This window comes from Arachis ipaensis, chromosome B2, assembly GCF_059453495.1.
Source record: "Arachis ipaensis isolate K30076 ecotype BB chromosome B2, ASM5945349v1, whole genome shotgun sequence".
Taxonomy (NCBI): Eukaryota; Viridiplantae; Streptophyta; class Magnoliopsida; order Fabales; family Fabaceae; genus Arachis; species Arachis ipaensis.
In genome coordinates, this window is record NC_142437.1 from 110,699,377 (window position 1) to 110,724,076 (window position 24,700).

At 34.2% G+C, this 24,700-nt stretch overlaps 1 protein-coding gene across 1 annotated transcript; it reads left to right on the top strand.

Moving 5' to 3' along the window:
* The first annotated feature begins 532 nt into the window (after positions 1-532).
* On the top strand, positions 533-10,704 carry LOC110264893 (uncharacterized). Its single transcript, XM_088504415.1, has 4 exons — positions 533-730; positions 10,376-10,436; positions 10,528-10,591; positions 10,686-10,704. The coding sequence occupies exons 1-4, from the start codon at positions 533-535 to the stop codon at positions 10,702-10,704; spliced, it is 342 nt and encodes a 113-aa protein (XP_088360541.1).
* The last annotated feature ends 13,996 nt before the right edge of the window (positions 10,705-24,700 follow it).

The window sequence follows — 24,700 nt, forward strand, 5'->3', positions numbered from 1 at the left end:
TGTCACTGTCACATTCGATTCCCACATATAATATAACACAAATTAAATCACTTATCACGTTTATAATAGTTGCACACTTGCACTAATGGTTCCTTGCTTCTAAATTTGGTTGGTGAATTTTGAATTGAAATACCTTTTTTTCTGATTTTTTAGAACAGTAGATACTATATTTCTTTACCTTGTGTATTCAGTATCATAATGTTTCTGATTTTTTCATTTTTTTGGTTCACAGCACTTACTTTAAGTGCCACAAACATACAATGTAGAACTTTCAATTTATTATATTGATTATGTTTATATTGATTATATTGATTATGTTTATATTGTGAAACCAATGAACTAAATTTGTAAGTGGTGTCACTGTCACATTCAATTCCCACATATAATATAACACAAATTAAATCACTTATCACGTTCATAATAGTTGTACACTTGCACTAATATACAGTATACTGGATTTTGACTTTTTTTTCCTTTTATTCAAATCAAGTACTAATTAATGAATTAATTTATGTATTTTGCAGATTTAAAAATGGGAAAAACTGACCCAAAAAGTGATACGGTTGTTGGAAGTACTTCTTCTCCAAGTGCAGCCATTCCCGCTGCTATTGACGATGGTCTTTCTGGTGGAACATCACAAAGTCCAGCTCCCCCACCGTTGCCTGCCTCAAATCCTTCATCGGAAACACAGACCGAAGCTGCTGGAACTACTGGCGAGCCTCCAAAAGAGGTAAAACGTAAACCCAGTAGGGCACCTAGTAGTGTTTGGGCTCACTTTTCTAAAACTTCTCCTAATGAAGCCTGCTGTAACTATTGTAAAAAAAAAATATGCATGCAATAGTTCTAGTCATGGTACAACAAACTTGCATAAACATTTAAGGATTTGTACTAAAAATCCTCAAAAGCAAGTTGAAAAGGGGCAGAAAACTATTGCACTTGGGAGCCAATTTGAGGATGACCCTAATGCAGTTACTATGAAGCTTGTTGATTTTAATCAAGAGGAAACTCGTCTTGCTCTTGCAAATATGATAATTGTTGATGAACTTCCTTTTAAATTTGTTGAGGCTCAAGGCTTTAGACACTTTATGAGTAAAGCACAACCTAGGTTTAAGGTTCCCTCCCGTTGGACAATTGCTAGAGACTGTATGGCTTTGTTTAGATATGAGAAAGAGAAGTTGAGAAATTTGTTATCTGAAAATCGCCAAATGATTTCCCTAACTACTGATACTTGGACCTCAATTCAGAATTTGAATTATATGTGTGTGACTGCGCATTATATTGATGAGTCTTGGACATTGCACAAAAAAATTTTGAATTTTGGTCTTATTACTGATCATAAGGGTGAGACTATAGGGAGAGCCTTAGAACAGTGCTTGCAAGAGTGGGGTATTAGAAGAATATGTTGTGTAACTGTTGACAATGCTAGTGCTAATGGTGTTGCAATTTCATATTTACTTAGAGGCATGGGAGATTGGAATGGGTCAACATTGTTAAATGGGGAGTTCATGCATATGAGATGTTGTGCTCACATTTTAAATCTAATTGTCGGTGATGGTATGAAAGAGATTGATAGCTCAATAACTAAAATCAGAATTGCATGCAAGTTTGTTAGGTCATCTCCTGCTAGGATGCAAGCTTTTAAAAGGTGTGTTCAAGAGGCTAATATAACTTGTAAGGCTAGTGTAGTGTTAGATGTGCCTACTAGGTGGAACTTGATGAGATATTTTGGTGAGAAACGAATCTCTCACAAAACATCACAAAACTAACCGGCAAGTGCACCGGGTCGCATCAAGTAATAAAAACTCACGGGGGTGAGGTCGATCCCACAGGGATTGATGGATCAAGCAATTTTAGTGGGTGATTAGTTTAGTCAAGCTAACATTGAGTGATTGGGTGAAATTTTGAGAGCCGAATGTAAAATGCAGAGAATTTAAAGTTGCAGAAAATAAATGTGCAGAAACTTAAAGTGCAAGAAAAGTAAATTGCAGAAACTTAAATTGCAAGAAAGATAAAATTCATTAAATGTAAAGGGGAGTGGGTGCAGGGAAACTAAAGAGAGCAATAGATCAAGCAACTGGAAATGTAAATTGCAGGAAGAATAAAGGAAATTGGATGCTAGGAATTAAAACAGAATTTAAATTGTGAAGTGCAGTGAAGTAAGGAACGCTCATATTCTCAGCTTAATTGCAAAATAAAATTGAAGATCTCAGGGAATCAAAGAGACTAGAAAACGAGTCTAGATCTCAAGCCCTTCCTTGATTCAACAGCAGACATATTGAAGAAGAAATGAAGATGGAAGCAGTAAATGAAAACTTTGATTCAAATCCCAATTTCTGAAATTATGCAGACAAGCAAAACAAAGAGAAATCTCAAAGGGAGAATGAAACAGAATTTCTTCAATTCTCCACTCAAGATTCAAAACAAAATTGAAAACTAAGAGAGAGAGCTCTCTAATCCTAATGCTCCCTAGTGGAGCCAGCCTCCTCTACAAATATGAAACAGATGCCTATTTATAGGCATTTCTACAAATTGAAAATGAAATTAAAAACAAATTACAATTAAATGAAAATCCTATTTTATCTATTTCTTGTGCCTTTGAGTGATGATCATTTGGGCCCTTGCTCTTGATGGAATTGGGTTGAAAGAGGCCTTGGTTGATTGCTCTTGGAGTTTGAGGAAGAACCGAAGTGAACCAATTGAACCGGTTTTGAAGTTAGCCATAGTTGGTCCCAACGTTAGGGCCAAAGTTAGGAGTCTAACTTTGACCCCAACTTTTCATAGCAGCAAGCATAATTTGCTGGTATGAACGTTGGTGCCAACGTTAGGGGTCTAACTTTGACCCTAACGTTGGCCTCCCTTATGTACATTTATGGGGCCAACTTTGTCCTCTTGTCATGTTGCCAATTTTATGCCCAATATAGACTATCATATATGGTTGGAAAGCTCTGAATGTCAGCTTTCTAACCCACTTGGAATCACTTCAATTGGACATCTACAACTCAAGTTATGATCATTTGAAGAGGGTATGGTCGCTGGCTTTGGTGTGCAGCGTTTGAGGTAACGTTAGCCCTCAAACGTTGGCGAAAACGCCAGTTCTGGAGGCTCAAATGTATTGTCCACCCCATACTATTATACATTGTTGGAAAGCTCTTGATTCCTACTTTCCAATGCTTCTTGAATCACCTCATTTGGAGCTATGTAGCTCAAGTTATTCTTGTTGGAAGTATACCCCTTGTATGCCTTGTGGTGTGTGGCGCCAACGTTAGCCTCCAAGTTAGGGGGCTAACGTTGGCGCAAACGTTGGATGGCTAGGGAGGAATTCATGTGCCAACGTTAGCCTCCAAGTTAGGGGGCTAACGTTGGCTCAAACGTGGGGAGCCCAGGGAGTAATCTTCATGCCCAACGTTAGCCTCCAAGTTAGGGGGCTAACGTTGGGGCTAACTTCATGCCTCCAGGTTCAATTTCACTTATTCCTCTCTTCACTCCTAGCCATTCCTCTTTGCTTCAACCTTTCTCCAAGCTTTCTTCACCTATCATTAATCAACCAAACACATCAAAGCTATGCTCAAAATCATGAGATATTCATTCTTTCATAATATGTGACAATTTTAGCATAAAACCTCATGAAATAGCATGAATTCATACATGGTTGATTAAATCAAAGGAAACATGAAAATCTACCCAATTGGCTTGCTTATGGCTCAAGAAAGTGCATAATTCAATTAAAAACAAAAGAAAAAGGCTAGTTAAAATAGGCTAAGATGACTTGTCATCACAACACCAAACTTAAAGCTTGCTTGTCCCCAAGCAAGAAAAGAATCATGCAATAAAGATTGACAATCCAAGGCAAGAAGAGTAGCAACTCAATGTTCATGGTAAGCTAGTTTTCTAAGCATGCTACAATCACAAAAGAAATGTAAATGATTGATGCTTCCATCTAGCTCAATTTATGAAATCTTTTTCTTATATTTCTTCCTTGAAACAAGCTTTTGATTTTCTTATTAGCTTATCCTTTTTGGGTGCTTTGCCCCATGAGTTGATAACAAAGCTACGACTTCTAAATGCTTTGTTTTCAAGTATTACCACTTGATACATAAGCACCACAAGCATTTGATTAGAGGACTTCATTAAGCTCATTTTTCTTTTCTTTTCTTGACTCTCTAATCATTGATGCTCAGAGCCTTGAGCTTTGAGGGAGTGCTTTTGCACTTTGAGCCTAACCTTGACTTCTAAGTGTTTTGTTTTCAAGCATTTGGCTTGATACATAAACACCACAAGTACTTAACAAATGAATTGCCATTGGTACTCAGAGCCTTCAGCTTTCTCATTCTTTCCCTTTTTCTTTTCTTGCTTTATTTTGCATTTGCTTCTTCAAGGTTTTCATGATTTTAAAAGATTTCACAAAATGTACTAGATGAAAACTTCAATTAAATAAAATCCAATGCAATTGAGCAACAATTAATCATACTAGCTTTCCAATACTTGTATGCACATGCTAAACTCTTCTTTAGTTCCTTGTTTGTTTATGATCATGATGCTTTACTGCTTTTGGATTCACAAAACTCAAGTTGGTATTCATAATGACACAGCACCATGTTGCAAATTAAAAATCAACTATGCCTTTTCATACACACATGCATACAGAGAAGGTAAAGACAATCATGCAGTTTATAGTGCTTGAAACAAATGAGAGGAAAAAGAACTTTACAACCTTGTAGTTCATCTTCTCTATTGTTGTCATTTTCCTCCCATTCTCTTCCTTCCCATACCAAACTCAGAATGCTTGCTCATCCTCAAGCAACTATTAGAACCGTGGCTATGGGGCTAAGATGGATCATGAATGTCTTACACAAGGAATGTTAGTAGTACATGTGTTTCAAGCAAGCAAAATTAAAGATAATAATCAAGGCACAAGAGACAGAGACATTGTGATTGCATACTTAAGAAGGTGAGCATAATACTCTGCATAGAAGATAAGTGGCACACCAAACTTAGTGTGACACTTTCGCTTGGAATCAATGCAAGTATCCAGTAAAGATTTGAAGCAAATTGTGTTGCATAGCAACACCAAACTTAGAATGCAATCCTATGTCAATTTATTTGAACTAAAACTAAACAAAAGAAACTGTTATATGTTAAGGACAATCACCAAATGAAGAATCTGTTATGAATAAGGATGTCTTGGTGATGTATTAACAAAAACAGTTAATGGAGGAAAGCATTAAAAACAAGTAAATAAATGAAACAAAGGGAAAACAAAAATTATCCAACTAAGAAGAAAAATAACACTGTAAAAGGCAATATGATTATGCAGACAAGTGATGTTGCTGGATTGATTTGCATAGAAAAATAGGTGGCACACCAAACTTAGAATCTTGGTGTGTCACTTTCATGTAAAATTGATGCAATCATCCATGAAGATGGAAAACAGTTTGTTGCAGGGCAACACCAAACTTAGAATGTGATCATATGCCAATTTATTGAAATTTAAACAAAGCAAGGAGAAGAAATGTACCTACTGTCTACCTGTTCTTTACTTTCTTCCTCTTCTTCCAATTTGTTAAGAGGAATGACTTCAAAGGAGGAGAAGTTTCAGCTAGTGCCCCCTGTCTTGGTCTCTCCTCAGCAAGCTTCCTTGTGAAATTGGCTTGATTGATCTTGCTTGCTGGATCAGGGGGAGGATTGTTTGCAGTTGACCTTCTCATGAATGTTGTCCTTGGTGTCTTGGTCACAATCCTCTTCTTGGTGCTTTTGTTAATTGCCTTCACTTCTTGGATGTCAAGACATGGTTGCTGTGTGATTATTGGAGTGATTTCTTCATTCAGGGCCTCTTGTATTTGTGGTTCCATGAACTCCTCCTTTATGTACTTCTCTTCCTCACTTGAGTTTGGAATGACTTCTTCACTCTCTTGCTCCTCCACTTCCTCTTTTACACCCAACATTTGTTTCAATCGCTCTATCATGGGGGAGGTTTGTCGATCTTCCCAACATTTCTTCATCTCCTCGTCATACCTTTCAATCATGGATTCAAATGTTGAGGCGTTTTGGTCCAGGGAGGTTTGTGAGAGTTGTGAGTCTTCATGTTCTCTTGTCATCTCAAGTGCAGTTTCAGGTTCAACCACCTCATTCTTCATTGAAAGTTCACTTGATGCAGTGGCCTCCTTATCTTGCTCTTCCACTTTCTCCTTCATATCCATCAGTTGGCCTTCATTTTTCTTGCTCAGTGGTTCTAAGTGTTTCCTTATTTTCTCTAAATCTTCATTCATATTTTTTAAGAGACTTTCTTCCCTTTTCCAGGCTTGTTGTTGTTCCTTCATGAATTGTTCTTGTCTTTTCAACAATTCTCTGGATTTTTGAAGTGGATCTTCATTTTGCTCTTCCACCTCCTCCTTTTTTGCAATTTCACTTAACACAGGGACCTTGCATTCTTGTTTTTCCATTTTCTCCTTCCTTGCATTCAACAATTGGCCTGCCATTACTTCCATGTTTTTGAATGAATTCTCTTGCTCGTTCCAAGATCTTTGCACCTCCCTCTCATATTTTTCAAACATAATCTCTAGCTTTGAGAGGCCTAGGTTCGTGGAAGTTTGTGTTGAGGAATATTTAGGTGATGAAGAATTTTCAAATGTAGAAGTGGGCGGTGAGGTTGGACAATCTCTCATGTGAGTTGACTGCTCAGAATTTGCAGTTTCTTGGTAATACTCCCAGCCACCATTGAAATAATGACTTGAATCATTTTGTGGTGGAGGGAAATATCCCATATGTTTTTCTTTCTCATCTTGTGGTTCTGAAGCATGGCTCCATGAATTGGAGAGCCCAGAATTTGAAGTTTCTTGGTGATATTCCCATCTATCATTAGAGATTGGTGATGGTGGGTGATATCCCATAGAATTTGTTTGATCATGAGATGAGTTGAACTCCATTTGAGTTTTGTAAAACACACAACCAAGTAAAATTGAAATTACTCATATCAGAGATGAGAATTTCTTAGTGAGGCAAAAACTCAAACACCTTGGTTTCACTTTGAAACAGAAACCAAAAATAAAGAAAATGCTTAATCTAGACTTCTCACCCACTTAATCATTGTTGATCTAATCAATCCCCGGCAACGGCGCCAAAAACTTGATGAGATATTTTGGTGAGAAACGAATCTCTCACAAAACATCACAAAACTAACCGGCAAGTGCACCGGGTCGCATCAAGTAATAAAAACTCACGGGGGTGAGGTCGATCCCACAGGGATTGATGGATCAAGCAATTTTAGTGGGTGATTAGTTTAGTCAAGCTAACATTGAGTGATTGGGTGAAATTTTGAGAGCCGAATGTAAAATGCAGAGAATTTAAAGTTGCAGAAAATAAATGTGCAGAAACTTAAAGTGCAAGAAAAGTAAATTGCAGAAACTTAAATTGCAAGAAAGATAAAATTCATTAAATGTAAAGGGGAGTGGGTACAGGGAAACTAAAGAGAGCAATAGATCAAGCAACTGGAAATGTAAATTGCAGGAAGAATAAAGGAAATTGGATGCTAGGAATTAAAACAGAATTTAAATTGTGAAGTGCAGTGAAGTAAGGAACGCTCATATTCTCAGCTTAATTGCAAAATAAAATTGAAGATCTCAGGGAATCAAAGAGACTAGAAAACGAGTCTAGATCTCAAGCCCTTCCTTGATTCAACAGCAGACAGATTGAAGAAGAAATGAAGATGGAAGCAGTAAATGAAAACTTTGATTCAAATCCCAATTTCTGAAATTATGCAGACAAGCAAAACAAAGAGAAATCTCAAAGGGAGAATGAAACAGAATTTCTTCAATTCTCCACTCAAGATTCAAAACAAAATTGAAAACTAAGAGAGAGAGCTCTCTAATCCTAATGCTCCCTAGTGGAGCCAGCCTCCTCTACAAATATGAAACAGATGCCTATTTATAGGCATTTCTACAAATTGAAAATGAAATTAAAAATAAATTACAATTAAATGAAAATCCTATTTTATCTATTTCTTGTGCCTTTGAGTGATGATCATTTGGGCCCTTGCTCTTGATGGAATTGGGTTGAAAGAGGCCTTGGTTGATTGCTCTTGGAGTTTGAGGAAGAACCGAAGTGAACCAATTGAACCGGTTTTGAAGTTAGCCATAGTTGGTCCCAACGTTAGGGCCAAAGTTAGGGGTCTAACTTTGACCCCAACTTTTCATAGCAGCAAGCATAATTTGCTGGTATGAACGTTGGTGCCAACGTTAGGGGTCTAACTTTGACCCTAACGTTGGCCTCCCTTATGTATATTTATGGGGCCAACTTTGTCCTCTTGTCATGTTGCCAATTTTATGCCCAATATAGACTATCATATATGGTTGGAAAGCTCTGAATGTCAGCTTTCTAACCCACTTGGAATCACTTCAATTGGACATCTACAACTCAAGTTATGATCATTTGAAGAGGGTATGGTCGCTGGCTTTGGTGTGCAGCGTTTGAGGTAACGTTAGCCCTCAAACGTTGGCGAAAACGCCAGTTCTGGAGGCTCAAATGTATTGTCCACCCCATACTATTATAAATTGTTGGAAAGCCCTGGATGTCTACTTTCCAATGCCTTTGGGAGCACATCATTTGGAGCTCTACAGCTCGAGTTATACTCCTTTGAAGGTGCAGAGGTCAAGTGGCCTCACTGCAGGAGGTTACCACCATGTTCGTTTATGCACATTGCGGGGCAGTTTTCTCCCTCAATTTTAGTGTCCACCATGCAGTGCCATATATGCTTGGAAAGCTCTTGATTCCTACTTTCCAATGCTTCTTGAATCACCTCATTTGGAGCTATGTAGCTCAAGTTATTCTTGTTGGAAGTATACCCCTTGTATGCCTTGTGGTGTGTGGCGCCAACGTTAGCCTCCAAGTTAGGGGGCTAACGTTGGCGCAAACGTTGGCCCCTCTCCCTTATGTCTTCATGTGCCAACGTTAGCCTCCAAGTTAGGGGGCTAACGTTGGCGCAAACGTTGGATGGCTAGGGAGGAATTCATGTGCCAACGTTAGCCTCCAAGTTAGGGGGCTAACGTTGGCTCAAACGTGGGGAGCCCAGGGAGTAATCTTCATGCCCAACGTTAGCCTCCAAGTTAGGGGGCTAACGTTGGGGCTAACTTCATGCCTCCAGGTTCAATTTCACTTATTCCTCTCTTCACTCCTAGCCATTCCTCTTTGCTTCAACCTTTCTCCAAGCTTTCTTCACCTATCATTAATCAACCAAACACATCAAAGCTATGCTCAAAATCATGAGATATTCATTCTTTCATAATATGTGACAATTTTAGCATAAAACCTCATGAAATAGCATGAATTCATACATGGTTGATTAAATCAAAGGAAACATGAAAATCTACCCAATTGGCTTGCTTATGGCTCAAGAAAGTGCATAATTCAATTAAAAACAAAAGAAAAAGGCTAGTTAAAATAGGCTAAGATGACTTGTCATCAGAACTCTACCTATTTGATGCTAGAGGCTGCTGAGAAATTTGAATCGGCTTTTAGTCGGCTTAGTTATCAAGACTCATTTTATTTGTTGGCGCTTGAGTCTGAAGGCGGACCACCTGATGCTAATGATTGGAAAAGGGCACGTGTGTTTGTGAAATTCTTGAAAATATTTTATGATGCAACTCTTACTTTTTCTGGTTCTTTGAATGTTACATGTAATAATTTTTTCAATAAGCTGTGTGACATTCAAAAAACTTTGAATAAGTGGAGAAAGAGTAATGATGTTGGTTTGCAAAAGATGGCGACACAAATGAAAGTGAAACTAGACAAATATTGGGAGGGTGATGGCATAAATTACTTTCTCTTTGTGGCTGTTTTTCTTGATCCTCGTTACAAGTATGAGTATGTTGAATTTTGTCTTAATCGGGTGTATGGGTTGAATCAAGCCAAAGATATGTTGAAAAAATTGAAGGATATCATTCATAAGTTGTTTGAGTATTACTCCATGATGTATCCCCTTCCGGATGGTAGTTCTTCTGGTAGTTTTAATTCTAGCATTGCCTCTCATGATCATGGGGTTGGTGGTGAAAATGCAAATGAGGAGGAAGATGGCTTTGAAGATGAGTTTAGATTGAGGGTTAAAAAAAAGCAAGGTGAGGTCAAAAGGAATGAATTGGAAAGATACATGGAAGATGATGTGGAGGATAACATTCCCGGTTTTGATATTTTGCGTTGGTGGAAATTGAAATCAATGAAGTATTATGCTCTTGCTCACATGGCTAGGGATTTGTTGGCTATTCCCGTCTCTACTGTGTCTTCTGAGTCGGCATTTAGTACAAGTGGTCGTGTGCTTGACCAATTTAGAAGCTCATTAAGTCCTTCTACTGTTGAGTCTCTAATTTGCTCACAAAATTGGTTGAAGACTCAAGAGAAGATGTATGACTTAAAGCAAGAACTTGAGGACCAAGAAAAACTTGAATTAGGTAACTATTTTTAAATTGTATTTCTTTAAATTATTATGTAATTGTTATTATTGTTGAGTCTCTAATAATAATTTAATTACTATTAATGTAGAGCTCTCAGCTTTAACAATATCTAATCAAGCCATTGGAGTTGATGTTGTTTACAACAATTTGAGGTTAACATTTTTATTTACTGTTATTTGTTGAATTTCTTTTAATTAATCAATTTTATATGTTGACATTAGCTAATTATATGCTGATTTTTTGAAGGTCACAACTTCTCTCTTGAATATGCTTGGTTGATGGAGTGAAGAATTATGGAGTGAAGACTTTGAAAAACAAATATTTCTATTGCACTTTTGTATTGAGCTTCTAATGTTTAGATTTTATTGTGTTTCGGTTTTAGCTTTTTTTAAAGATTATTCACTAGACTTTTGTATTTAACTTCTAATATTTTTATTGCACTTTTATATTTTCATTAGACAAGATTATTCACTATTAATATGTTTGGATTTTGATGAGTTTAGTTTTTAATGTCTTTGGTGTTTAATATGTTTGCATTATTTTTGTTGATGTTACATGTTTATTGTATTTGTTGAATTTTTAATTTTTAACATAAAAATTTGCCAATTTTTTTTTAATTTCAAAGTTATCGGGTACCCGCTACCCGAACCGAACCAACCCACTCTTAATCGGTTTGGTTTGGTTCGGGTACAAGCATTAAAAAACGCAAATCCGAACCAAACCGAACCAATTACTTTTTGATCGGTTCGGTTCTAATTTTACCTTGAACCCGAACCAAACCGACCCGTGCTCACCCCTACTCCTCAGTCCTTGGATCCCCTACATATTAAAAATTATAATTTAACTATAAAAAATGCTACATGAATGTGTTTGCTTGTCTTCGTTTAGGATATATGGTAGCATTGTTGGAGTTATGTGCAATGTAAAAATGAAATTAATTTAGAACAAATGAAAACAAAACACCCATTAAATCATAGCGAAAACAGGCATCTCAGCTAATGCTTGAACACCATTTAGAATCTAATTACCCTAATCACAAATTAGAATCAGAAGTTCCTAAATTCAGAAATCAAAATCTAATTGCCCTAATTCAGAAATTCAGAATCTAATTACCCTAATCACAAATCAGAATCAGAAGTTCAGAAATTCAGAAATCAAAATCTAATTGCCCTAATTCAGAAATTCAGAATCTAATTACCCTAATCACAAATCAAAATCAGAAGTTCAGAAATTTAGAAATCAAAATCTAATTACCCTAATTCAGAAATTCAAAATCTAATTACCTTAATCACAAATCAGAATCAGAAGTTCAGAAATTCAGAAATCAACTTACCCGACGCAGAAACCACAGCGAAGACCGGCGATTTGGCGGACGAACGGTGAAGAGGAGAAGACGACGACCGACGACGGTGAGCTCGGGACCACCAGTGAGAGACCGAGCCACTCAGGAGGTGGGAGGCGGCGCTGGGTCGTGGGAGGCGGCGGTCGGCGGTCGGCGGTGTTTGGGAAGGAGACATAAGGGGCTGAGGGTTTGAACTTTGAGGAGAAGTGGAGAGGAGACGAGACGAAACTCCAACGCTGAGGGACCCAGAAGGTGGGAGGCGGTGGGAGGCGGTTGGTGGTCGGCAGTCGGCGGTCAGCGGTGTTTGAGAAGGAGAGGGACTAATGGTTTGAACTTTGAGAAGGAGTGGAGAGGAAAGGAGAGGAGACGAGATCACGAGCCTCTCACTCTGTCTCTGAAGCAGGAATTCAGGGAAGCATGTGCGGCTAGAGTTGCTGTCCAAATGGTTCAGTCACATATTATATATATATAGTACTTTTGATCGAAAAATCAATCTGATTTATTTCGTACCTTTCGCTCAATGAGAAAATGGGTCAGATTCTACAGGATCAAACCTGTGGGACTTAAGGAATGATGGAATGGAAGTCCCTCTATCCCCAAAAGACCTGCTTAACTCTCTAATTCTTTTTCCCATAACCACGCCCGCTGAATAGAAACATTAAACTAAAAGCCCATACAAAATGGGCACCCAAGAAAAAAAATGTAACCGATTCTTTTCTTTGTTTGAGTTACTGGCCATCCGCCGGAAGTTTCGGGTTTAATACCGATATTTTAGCAACAAATTCAATAAATCTAAGTGTGGTGCTCGGTGTATTGGTTTATATATATATATATATATATATAAGGGCATTTCCGTCATTTCATCTAAACGGGGATTTAACGGGTCTCTATGGGGCGGGGACTTCTACCCCCGCCCCCGCCCCGTTTATTATACGGGACCCCGTCCCCCGTCCCCGCGGATATAAATCACTCCCCATATCTGCTCCCCGGCAGGTAAATCCCTGCGGATACCCGTCCCACCGGGGATTTTTGCCATGCCTATTGCTAACGCTCCATCCTCCATTGCGTCGTGGCTCCGACCACAAAGTTACCTCCTTCATTCCGCGACGCGTAGCGGCATGCACCCTCCGTCAGTCGTGTCGCACGTCCTCACGGACCACCGGTGCTGCATTTATTGCGGCGGTGGTAGAGGCACTGCGACTCCCTCCATCTCGTTGGGCATTCAAGCCGGATACCGCACATGCCTTCTCTCTTTCGTTCTCTTCTTTTTTATGTGATTTAGATGTTTTTTTGAAATAAATAATACAGTTCTTTTTCTATGAATAACTTCTACTTTTTTGGATGTTATTTTTGTTTTGGCGGATGTTTCTTTAATTTTGCTCTTAGTCGGATGTTTCTTTTTATTGTACATGAATGTTTCTTAATATAGGATTGCAGATGTTTCTTTTTATTGTACATGGATATTTTTCAGTATAAATTTTTACAAATATTTCTTTTAAGTTGATGGATGTTTTCTTTTATTGTACATGAATGTTTTTTTTATTGCGATGCTAAGATCAGATGTTTCCAGCGACGTTAACGGTGTGACAGGAGAGGAGAGAGTGGAGTGGCTAGAGTGAAAATAGGGTACTAAAAAATGTAAAAGGTAAAAGGTGTAATTGAGGATAAAAATGAGTAATTAGGTTGGAATAATTTTTTTTATTTTGCGAACCTGAGATGCAATCCATTATTCATGTTATTTATACTTCTGTTGTCTATCTAATGGAATTGACCTCATTTTACAACATAAAAGTGATCATTTATTTCTAACACATATAATAGTTATGTAAAATACATTTTCCACTAAAATGATTATTCTGTTCATATTTTGTAATAGAATTTAACTAGTGTTTAGTGTTTGTTTTGATGAATTTTGATGAAAATATTTTTTTAAGGTGATTTTTTTTAAAAGATCTTTTAAAAAAGTAAAAGTAATTTTTTGTTCAAATATTTTATGTAAAAATATCTTTTTATTTAACAATCATATTTGAGTACAACAATATAAAAATACTTTTTATTTATTTATTACTAGCGGCTTAACTGGCACTGTTGTGCCTGTTCAGCCGCTTTTGTATTGAGTTAAAAAATATTTTTATATTTTTATTTTTAAAATTATAAATTTAATATCAATAATTAAAAAATATAAAATAAATAAATTTAAATTAAAAATTAAGAAAAGAATTTTGTTGTTATTATGTGTAACAAAATCAAGATAAAAATTTATTAATATTATTTACAAATTAATTATTTATATATTAAATTTATTTATTTTCTTAATTCTATTTAATTTAAAATAAATTAAAAAATTTATATTCATATTCAAAACATTCTTTTTCTTATACATAATTCTAATAGATAAAAAATTATTTCTGTAATCTTATATTGAACATCTTTAATTATCTTTAATTTTATTATTATTTTAAAATTATTAATTTTTATTTTGATTATATCATCTCATTATATTATACACTATTATTTTCTCTTATTATTTTTTTACATATATAACTATTATTGTCTCGCCGTCACTATTATGTTGCCTTATTTTATTCTCCTTTTTTGTTTTTTTCTTCTATTAATTCCAACCGCAATCAATTACCACCATATCATATTACCATTATCGCAGCTCTCATTTTTGTTTGTCACTTCGATTCGTACATATCTATTGTGTTAACTTTTTAGTTGTTAAAGATTTGTTAAAAGAATTATTTTTTTGTTTGATTTAGATATCTAGATGTATAACTATTATAAAGATACTTATTTTTCATACTTACTTGTTAAGTCATATTTTATCATTTTAAAAAAAATTAAGATATCAAGCATTCAAAAATTTTTTATAGAATAATTAAATAAAAAATAAAAAAATTTATTAGTTATTTAATTTATTTAATATATAGAATAATTGAATTTAAATTAATTTAGGTATAATACTAAAATCATTATGTTATTACTATGTGTAACAATGAAGATAAAAATTTATAAATATTTGTAAATTTAGTTATTTCTCAATTATATTTAATTTGAAGCAGATATAAAAATTTATATTTAAATCACTCTTTCTCTCGTATAATTTTAATAGCTAAAAAAATTTATTTTTTATAATTTTATATTCAACATTTTAAATTATCTTTAGTCTTATTATTCTTTTAGAATTTTAATTTTTGTTTTTATTATTCTTTTTTCTTAACATTATCTATCTACGTATGCCTCACTACCACTCTTATATTAACTTGTTCTCTCTTCCTTCTTCGATTTTTATTCTCTTTCTATCTTCTCTTCAATCGCAATTAGTTGCCAATATATATTAGTTCATAATGATTACATTCAGAAGTGAATACTACTTTAAAAATAAAAGTTAAAAAAAATATGGTAACTCTTATGTGAATCATTTATACTCCTATAAATATAACAAATGAGTAAATTTAACTTTTTTTATTATGAGTTTTTTTATTATTTAATACATTCAAATTCACATATTTTTATTTATGATAAAATTAAAAATTAAAGTTAAATGACATTAGTAATTTTTGATTTAATAAAATTAAAATAAAGTACAAAAATAAGGATAAAAACTAAAAAAATAGATGACTCTAGAAAAGAATAATGTTAAATTTTATGTCATTATGTATGAGAACAGTGATTTATTTTATTATATTATTTTTATACCAAATAACAAAAAAATTAAATTTTATGTCTGTTTTTTATTACTTATGTTACTTATCTATAGTTATTTAAATTATACTCTATAGTCATTGAGTCATGTTTTATTCCAATAAAAAATTGTTATGAAGTCATTTTCATTTTTTTTATAGGAATACATCCATTATATCATGATTTTAATAATTAATGTAAAATTTAAAAAATTAAATAAATATATATTTATTTTGATTACATTCAAGAGTGAATTATATATATTCCTATAGTCAAGAAATATACTTAACTTATTAACTTATTCTATAATAAATAGTTTTTTAATCATCAAATTTATAAGAAAGATCCCATATTTTTATTTATCCTAAAAATTAACATTAAAACTAATGTTAATACTTTTTTATTAACAGAACTAAAATAAAACATAAAAATAAAGCTTGAATAAGAATAAAAATACAAAATTTTGAAACTCAAAATATAAAATGGTTATAAAATAAAAAATTACTTAAATATAATTTTTATAAGGTACTCCATGAATGAACTCAGATGAATAAATATTATATGTAAAATGAATCTTGATATATTGATACAAAAATTATTCTGTGTAAATTTAAAAAAAAAATATTGTCCTATTAAACTATTTTACTTTTATTCTTTTAAAATAATATCCATAATAAAAAAAATCTGCATGAATAATTTACATTCAATAGAAAACTCTTGATAAAGTTGCTGTAAAAAATATGTGAAAATTTTTTTTATTCAACGTAACTAACAGATGTACGGGAGAAATTTTTTTAATAATAAACTTTTCTAAGGTAATATTAAAACTTAAATTTTGGACGCCAATTGACATTATATATTGAGTAGGTACCTAGAATATTTTAAAAGAGTATGATAAGAGAAAAATTATTATTCTGTATAAATTTATTTTTTAAAAAATTATCCCTATTGAACTATTTTATTTTTATTCTTTAAAAATATATCCAAATAAAAAAAAACTGCAACAATAATTTATATCCAATACAAAAATCTTAATCAGATTACTGTGAAAAAATGGATAGAAAATTTTTTATTTAACATAACTGATGAAAGAATTTTTTAATAATAAATTTTTTTTAGGAGCAATATTGAAACTTAAATTTAGACACAAATTATCCTTATATTAGGTTTTATGTTATATCTAAGTAAAGTGAAAAGGATGCAAGAGAAGATGAATAAGAAATTTTTTTTTCTATTATTCATAAATAGTAATCTGAGATTATAGATAGTAAGAGAGGAAAAATATAATTATAGAAGTTCCATGATTGTGAATTAATGAGATAAGAGAGAACGTGAATGTATGTGATAAGAGAGAGGATGAAGTAGTGAAAGTTTTTTAATATTGAAAAAGAATTTTGGACACGAAACCCATGTATTGGCATTATATATTATTATAGATATTAGAAACATATTTTTTAAAATAAAAAAAATTCTTTTTATAAAGTAAATTATAACTTCTAAAAAAAATTTTTGTAGTTTTTTTTAGTATTTTTACTTTTATTTCTAAAATTTTATTAAACATGTTAAAAAATAAAAAAATATTAATTTTTTTTAACAATTTAATGATATTCAAACAAATACTTAATAAAGCATTTACTAAAAGTAATATTCTAAATACATAATTTATAATATATAAAGTGTCTAATTTAGTCATTTATGATATCCTTACATTTTACCATACTATATCTACAAATTACTTTATAATACTCATTTTAATATGAATTTTTAGAATTTGTATCATCTAATAATCTTAATGAACTATTTTTACTTAGAACGGGAGCTCAGGTGCTTAATTTACTAGAACATCTATTCTTAATATATAAAAATAAATGGATAAGTTCACATTATTTTTAAGATATATTTCTTCTTCTACTAATATTATATCATCAACATTGCTTACTTGACAAAATTTTAGAATCAACTATTAAATTTTTGTCAAATTAATTATTATTTCAAAGTCAGCAAAAAATATATATATATATATATATATATATATACAAAAAACAAAAAAAATACAAATAATTAGAAATTAATAATGTATAACTAAATTTGTAACCTACAAAGACATTGAATCCTGATGAGTTTGAAAAATTCCAAATTAAATTTGATGATGATCAAACATTATTAAAATAACTAATTACAAAATTATTAGTTTAAAGTTTTATTCTTATGTATTGATTAATAATTTTGTTATTATGTAGATTATGGGATATTGGGCATAAAAGCAAATCAAAGCCCAATTGTGCTAACAAAATACATTCAGTTTTGTGTAAAATTGTTATATTAAGTGGCTAAATTATGGTTATGTTTGTTGGGCCAGGAAAATATATTTGTAGCCCAACAATGTGGCTGGTCGAAAATAAAAAAGGAAATGGGGCACAATATTTTCTACTCATTTAATATGATGAAATCTATTTCTTTAATCATATTGCTACATGCTTTCAACGGATCCCACTCTCATCTTTTGGTGGATTTTAAATTTATTCAACTTGCATTAATAGCATTGGATAAATGAAAGAGAAAATAGAAATTGATTTGATTTGATTGTTATCATTAATGACACCGCTACCAAACCAAAGGGAAGTGGGAAACTTAATTCATTTTCATTCTCTCTCTTAGTTTCATTGAAAGCATTTCAATTTTCTCTCTCTTCTCTCTTAAAGTTTCAGTCACATCCATTAGGAAAATGGAAGTTAAGGCAAGTTATCAGAAGAAAAAAGAAGAAGCTAGAAGCAAGCATGGAGCCATAGTTATGGTGGCATCAAGAAAAAGAAAATCAAAAGTATGGTGTGGCTGAGATCTTTGCCACTAAAGATAAGATGTGATGAAATAATCTCAAGCCTTTCATACCCGAAAATGGAGAAAATCCACTTCGGTCAGAAGAAGAAGATCCCTTGAAAGCATGGCTCGTCTCTACCTTTGCTCAACCACTACAAGAGGTAGCTACTGTAGCTACGTGGAGGATGAGGCAGAGGATAAGGGCAGGAGGAGCTGTCAAGCATTAAGGACTCATCAAGGGCTAGAAATCCTTCTTGGAGAGCAAGTCAAGATGGAAGGCCCGGATTGATGGATCTTGGTGAGAAGGAAAGACCCAGAGGTAATTGCATGTTGGTTTAAGCATTCAGTTTCCTCTCCTGTCTCTCTGGCCGAACCGATTTTGTTTGAAGAAGAAGAAGATTAGCTCGGTTCAACAGTTTCAACCTTGGAGGCTTCCCCTTCTATAAATAAGGGGGAACAACCAGGGCTTGAAGCAAGGAGTTAAGAGTGCAAAGTACAGAGTTCTCATAGCTACCCAAGCTAACAAAAGTTCTTCTCCTTCAATATTTTTATTTTGTAATTTTTCTGTTTAGTTTTGTCTGTCTTGAGTCTCATGGAAAAAGGCAAACAGTGAGGTTTGTAAGAAAAAGCCATAGAGCGAAAAAAGGCAGAGTATACAAAATTAAAAGAAAAAGCCATAGATGTCCTAGAGGTCCTTTGTACATCTGTGTTGTGTTTCATGATTCTGTGGGAATCCCCTTACAAGTTGGGTTAGCACTTAGCAGTTGAAAGCTTGGTAGATGACCAAGTCAAGTTCAGGATTGGGGATAGATTCTAGACTTGTCCCGTATAGGAAGGGTAGTTCCTAGGGAGAATTGGTGTCTGTAATCTGTTTGATTATAGTAAAATTCTATCATTGTTGTGATAGAGACTGGATGTAGGCTGCACTGCACTTAGCAGCTGAACCAGGATACTTCTGGGAGTGATTTTCTCTCTCTACTCTACTCAAATTCTGATTCTGTTTGAAGGAAACAAAATTGAAAAATATCTCCTCATTGGTTACGAGACAAAAATAAAAAGTCTCTTGACCAGTGATGAGACAAAAAGCAGAAATATCTCCTGAAGCATTTTAAAAGGGCAGCAAGTCTTACTCAGCAAAAAGAGGCTAAGATTCAACCCCCCTTCTCTTAGCCACTGATAACCATCAATTGGTATTAGAGCTTGGTCTCAAAGAGATCAAGCTTTGTAGCTTGGAGAAAAGATCTAGATGGCAGAGAACAGTGGTTCAAATCTGGTGTCTTACAATCTGACAGAAGGACAGTCAAGCAACAGACCTCCTCTTTTCAATGGGAAGAACTATACCTATTGAAAATAAAGAATGAAGATATTTGTGCAAGCAGTAGATTACAGACTCTGGAAGATTATCCTGGAGGGTCCTCAATTTTCAACCACCGCAAGTGATGAAGGAGTAGTCTCTCTTAAACCCGAAGCCAGTTGAACTGAAGAAGACAGAAAGAAGGTGGAGCTCAATGCCAAGGCTATCAACTTGCTCAACTGTGCAATCAGCTTTGAGGAATACCGACGGATATCACGATGCACAACGGTAAATGAAATCTGGGACAAACTTCAAGTCACTCATGAAGGAACCACCATAGTGAAGAAGACCAGAATAGACATGCTGAACAGAGAATATGAAATGTTCTCAATGAAGGAAGGAGAATCAATAGATGAAATGTTTGAAAGATTCAACATCATCATTGTTGGCTTAGATGCTATGGGGATAAAGTATCATGAATCTGTGCTTGTGAGGAGAGTTTTGAGAAGTCTCACAAAAGAGTGGAAAACTAAGGCATTGATAATATCTGAGAGTAGTGGTCTTGACTCTATGACATATGATGACTTGAAAGGAAATTTACTTGCTTTTGAAAACACTTATTTGAAAAAAGATGCTAAAAGAAAAGGAATAGCTCTCACATCTGTTTCTAACCCTCTGGATGATGAATCCAGTGATAACTCCTCTGAAAATGAGTTTGTTTTGTTTGCCAAAAAATTCAAGAAAATGGTGAAACTCAAGGAAAGAATCAAGGAAAGCAACTCAAGGAAACAAAAGAAAGATTTCAGCAAAGTGATCTGTTACAACTGCAAAGAGTCTGGGCATTTCAAATCAGATTGTCCTAAGTTGAAGAAGGAGGAGAAGCTGAAGAAGGAGGAGAAGCCGAAGAAGGGAAAAAAGAAAGAACTGGTGGCTTCTTGGGAGGACTTGGAAAACGACTCAGAAGATGATAAAGAATCAGAAACCAAGTCTCAACCATGCCTCATGGCAGATCACGCTGAACAGGTAGTATCCCATAACCTTGACACTGAAGATCTTCATCTCATGATAGACCACCTTTCTAAAAAGATTAGATGCTTCCTAAATGAAAACCAAGATCTTGAATCACAAATTACTATTCTTAAAGCTGAAAATGGTTTTCTCAAAGATAAGTTAAGGGAGGCTGAAACTGCTGTTGAACTTGTTGAAGAAAACAAGCAGTTAAAAGCTCAACTTAAGAGTTGTGAATTCTTCCATTCTATAACTGCCAATCTAAATTACTTTGAAGGAAATGACTGGCTGCATAAAGAAATAAGAAGGCTTAAAGAAGACTTAGCCAAGTTTACTCAAAGTTCTGAAAATTTAAATAAACTCTTAGCTAGTCAAAAACCTCTTTATGATAAAGTTGGGTTGGAATTTTATAAAACTGAAAATTTTGTTGAGAAACCTTCTTTTGCTAACATGGCCTCATCTTCAAATGATACAAGGTTTCAAAACCCAACAAGTTTTAGAAAAAATAGCAACTCCAAGGTTTTCTAGATTGTGCAATAGGAGTGGTCATTTTCCCATTCAATGCTTTTTTATTGAAAGAATGATTGGAAACAAAGTTTATAAAGTTGTTTGTGATTACAATGGCTTGGGACAAAGGATATGGTTTAACGTTAAATGATCTAAAAAATTTTGGATACCTAAGGTCACTTGAGCTCATTTTGTAGGTGTGCCTAGCATCCAAGCGGAAGGATAACATGTGGTACATGGATAGTGGATGCTCTAGGCATAAGACCGGAAAGGCAACCTTCTTCATTAAGCTTGATGAATATGATGGAGGGTTTGTCACTTTCGGTGATAATAGCAAAGGAAAGATAGTGGCAATAGGCAAAGTTGGTAAAAGTTTTTCCTTTTTCATAAATGATGTTCTACTTGTTGATGGGCTGAAACACAATTTACTAAGCATTAGCCAATTATGTGATCTTGGATATGAAGTTATTTTTAGGAAATTGGTTTGTTTAGTTATTTGTGAAAAATCTGGGGATGTTTTGTTTGAAGCCAAACGGTGTAACAATGTGTATGGATTGACTCTTGAGGATTTAAAAGATCAAAAAGTGACATGTTTTACCTCACTTGAATTTGAAAAATGGCTATGGCATAAGAAATTGGGTCATGCAAGCATGTACCAAATTTCTAAACTTGTTAAGAAAAACTTGGTTAGAGGAATTCCAAATATTAAATTTGATAAGGATATTACTTATGATGCTTGTCAATTAGGCAAACAAGTAAAAACGTTTTTTAAACCAAAAGATGGAATTTCTACCAAGAGGCCATTAGAAATATTGCATATTGATCTTTTTGATCCCATAAGAACTCAGTTTATGAGGTAAACACTATGGTTTGGTAGTGGTAGATGATTATTCTAGATTCGGTTGGGTACTCTTCCTTGCTCATAAGAATGATGCTTTCCATGCTTTTTCAACCCTTTGTAAAAGAATTCAAAATGAAAAAGATTTGAAAATTGCCCACTTGAGAAGTGATCATGGAAAAGAATTTGAAAATCAAGACTTTGAAAAATTTTGTGAAGATTTTGGAATTGCACACAACTTTTCATGCCCTAAAACTCCTCAACAAAATGTGGTAGTTGAAAGAAGGAATAGAAGCCTTCAAGAGATGACTAGGGCTATGCTTTGTGAAAATGATGTTCCAAAATTTTTGTGGGCTGAAGCTGTAAATACAGCTTGTTATATTTTGAATAGGACAATCATTAGGAAGGGTTTAAAGAAAACACCTTATGAGCTATGGAAAGGAACCCCACCAAATCTTAAGTATTTCCACATTTTTGGATTCAAATGCTTTGTACTTAACAATAAAGAGAATCTTGGTAAATTTGATCCAAAATCCTATGAAGGAATGTTTGTTAGATACTCTACCACTAGCAAAGCATTTAGAATCTACCTCAAAGAACATAGGACCATAGAGAAATCCATACATGTGTCTTTTTATGATACTAATTCAATTCCCAATGCCCCTTTAGATGATGATACAGGTAGTGAAGCAGAAACAAGCCATCAACCAAGTCAAGAAAGTCCCAATGTTGTCCCAAGTGAAGAACTTGTCCGTCCAGTTTTGTCTCATCAGGATGGAGGAGACATTTCAGTTTTGTCTCCTGAGCCAGTAAGAGAATCTGGAATAGAACAACCTGCTGAAGCTCATCAAAGCTCAACCTTGCTCCGAAAACCAAGAGAATAGAAGTCTATGAGGGGTTATCCCCATGATTTTATCATAGGTGACCCTTCCCAAGGAGTAACAACAGGATCCTCAACCAAAAAGCAAACCGAACAAAGCAATTTTGCTTTCTTGTCTCAATTGGAGCCTAACAATGTGAAGCAAGCTCTTGAAGACCCCTCTTGGGTCAAAGCCATACAAGAAGAGCTAGCTCAATTTGACAAGAATGAGGTTTGGATACTAGTACCTCATCCGAATGGTAAGAAGGTAATGGGTACTAAGTGGGTTTTCAAAAATAAATTAGGTGAGGATGGTAAGGTTGTTCGTAACAAGGCTAGATTAGTGGCCCAAGGTTACTATCAAGAAGAGGGTATTGATTTTGATGAGTCTTTTGCTCCGGTAGCAAGAATGAAAGCAATTAGGTTGCTTCTTTCCTATGCTGCCCATAAAGGTTTTAAAATGTTCCAAATGGATGTCAAATGTGCTTTCCTTAATGAATTTATAGATAGAGAAGTGTTTGTAGCACAACCCCCCGGTTTTGAAAATAAAGAATTTTCAAATCATGTTTTCAAACTTTCAAAAGCCCTTTATGGGCTTAGGCAAGCTCCAAGAGCTTGGTATGAAAGGCTTAGTGCCTTCTTGTTGGAAAATTACTTTCAAAGGGGTACTACTGATACTACTTTATTTATTAAAGTATCTAATGATGATATTCTTCTTGTTCAAGTTTATGTGGATGATATAGTGTTTGGATCGGCCAATGAATCCTTGTGTGAAGAGTTTGGAAAACTCATGACTAGTGAGTTTGAAATGAATTTTATGGGAGAACTAACATTCTTTCTTGGTCTCCAAATCAAACAAACTCCTAGTGATACTTTTATTCACCAAGAAAAATATGCTAAAGAATTAATCAAGAAATTTGGCCTAGAAAATTCCAAACCTTTGGGAACACCAATGCATCCAAACACTAAGCTTGATAAAGATGATGATGGCAAAGATGTGGATGAAACACGGTATAGAGGAATGATAGGTTCACTTATGTATCTTACCTCCTCTAGACCGGACATAGTTCAAAGCGTGGGTGTATGTTCAAGGTTTCAATCTCACCCAAATGAATCCAACCTTTCAGCCGTCAAAAGGATCATTAGATATATTAAGGGAACAAGTGATTATGGCTTATGGTATCCTAGAACTAATGACTTTTGTGCAGTAGGATTTTATGATGCAGATTATGCGGGAGACCGGGTGGATAGAAGGAGCACCTCTGGAATGTGTTGCTTCATTGGAAGCTCACTTAACATGTGGTCAAGAAAGAAACAAGCCACAGTTGCTCTATCCACAGCCAAAGCTGAATATATATCTGTCTCTGCATATTGTTCACAATTAATTTGGTTGAAAACTCAATTGGAGGATTACAAATTAAAGATCAATAGTATACCTTTGTTTTGTGATAATATGAGTGCTATTAACATCTTTAAAAATCCTGTTCTGCACTCAAGAACTAAGCACATTGAAATTAAATATCATTTTATTAGAGAACATGTGCAAAACTACTATTGATATTCAATTTGTGAAATCCGAAGAACAACTTGCTGATATTTTCACTAAACCTTTGTGTGAGGATAGATTCTATTCATTAAGGAACAACTTGGGTATGTTGGATTTGAATTCAGTTGATAATTTGTGATTTTTGAAGAATCTGTTGGTTTTGTCTCGTAGGAAAGCAGGAGACAAATTTGTGGACGTGATGAGCAGGCCATGATACAGGAGGAGACTGATTCGGATATTAATGATCATGGACCCCACCTAATCCTTTTTGACCTCAGTCATAACCCTGGCCTGTTTTGAGTTCTTCAATTGTTAATCATATCTTTGTTGGGAAGTTATCATATCAAATCTTGTAGGAATGAG

Coding starts and splice junctions, on each gene's coding strand:
- LOC110264893 (XM_088504415.1), top strand. CDS start 533: ATGGGAAAAACTGACCCAAAAAGTGATACGGTTGTTGGAAGTACTTCT. Junction 731..10,375: donor CTGGCGAGCCTCCAAAAGAG/GTAAAACGTAAA, acceptor AATTGGTTGAAG/ACTCAAGAGAAGATGTATGA. Junction 10,437..10,527: donor CCAAGAAAAACTTGAATTAG/GTAACTATTTTT, acceptor CTATTAATGTAG/AGCTCTCAGCTTTAACAATA.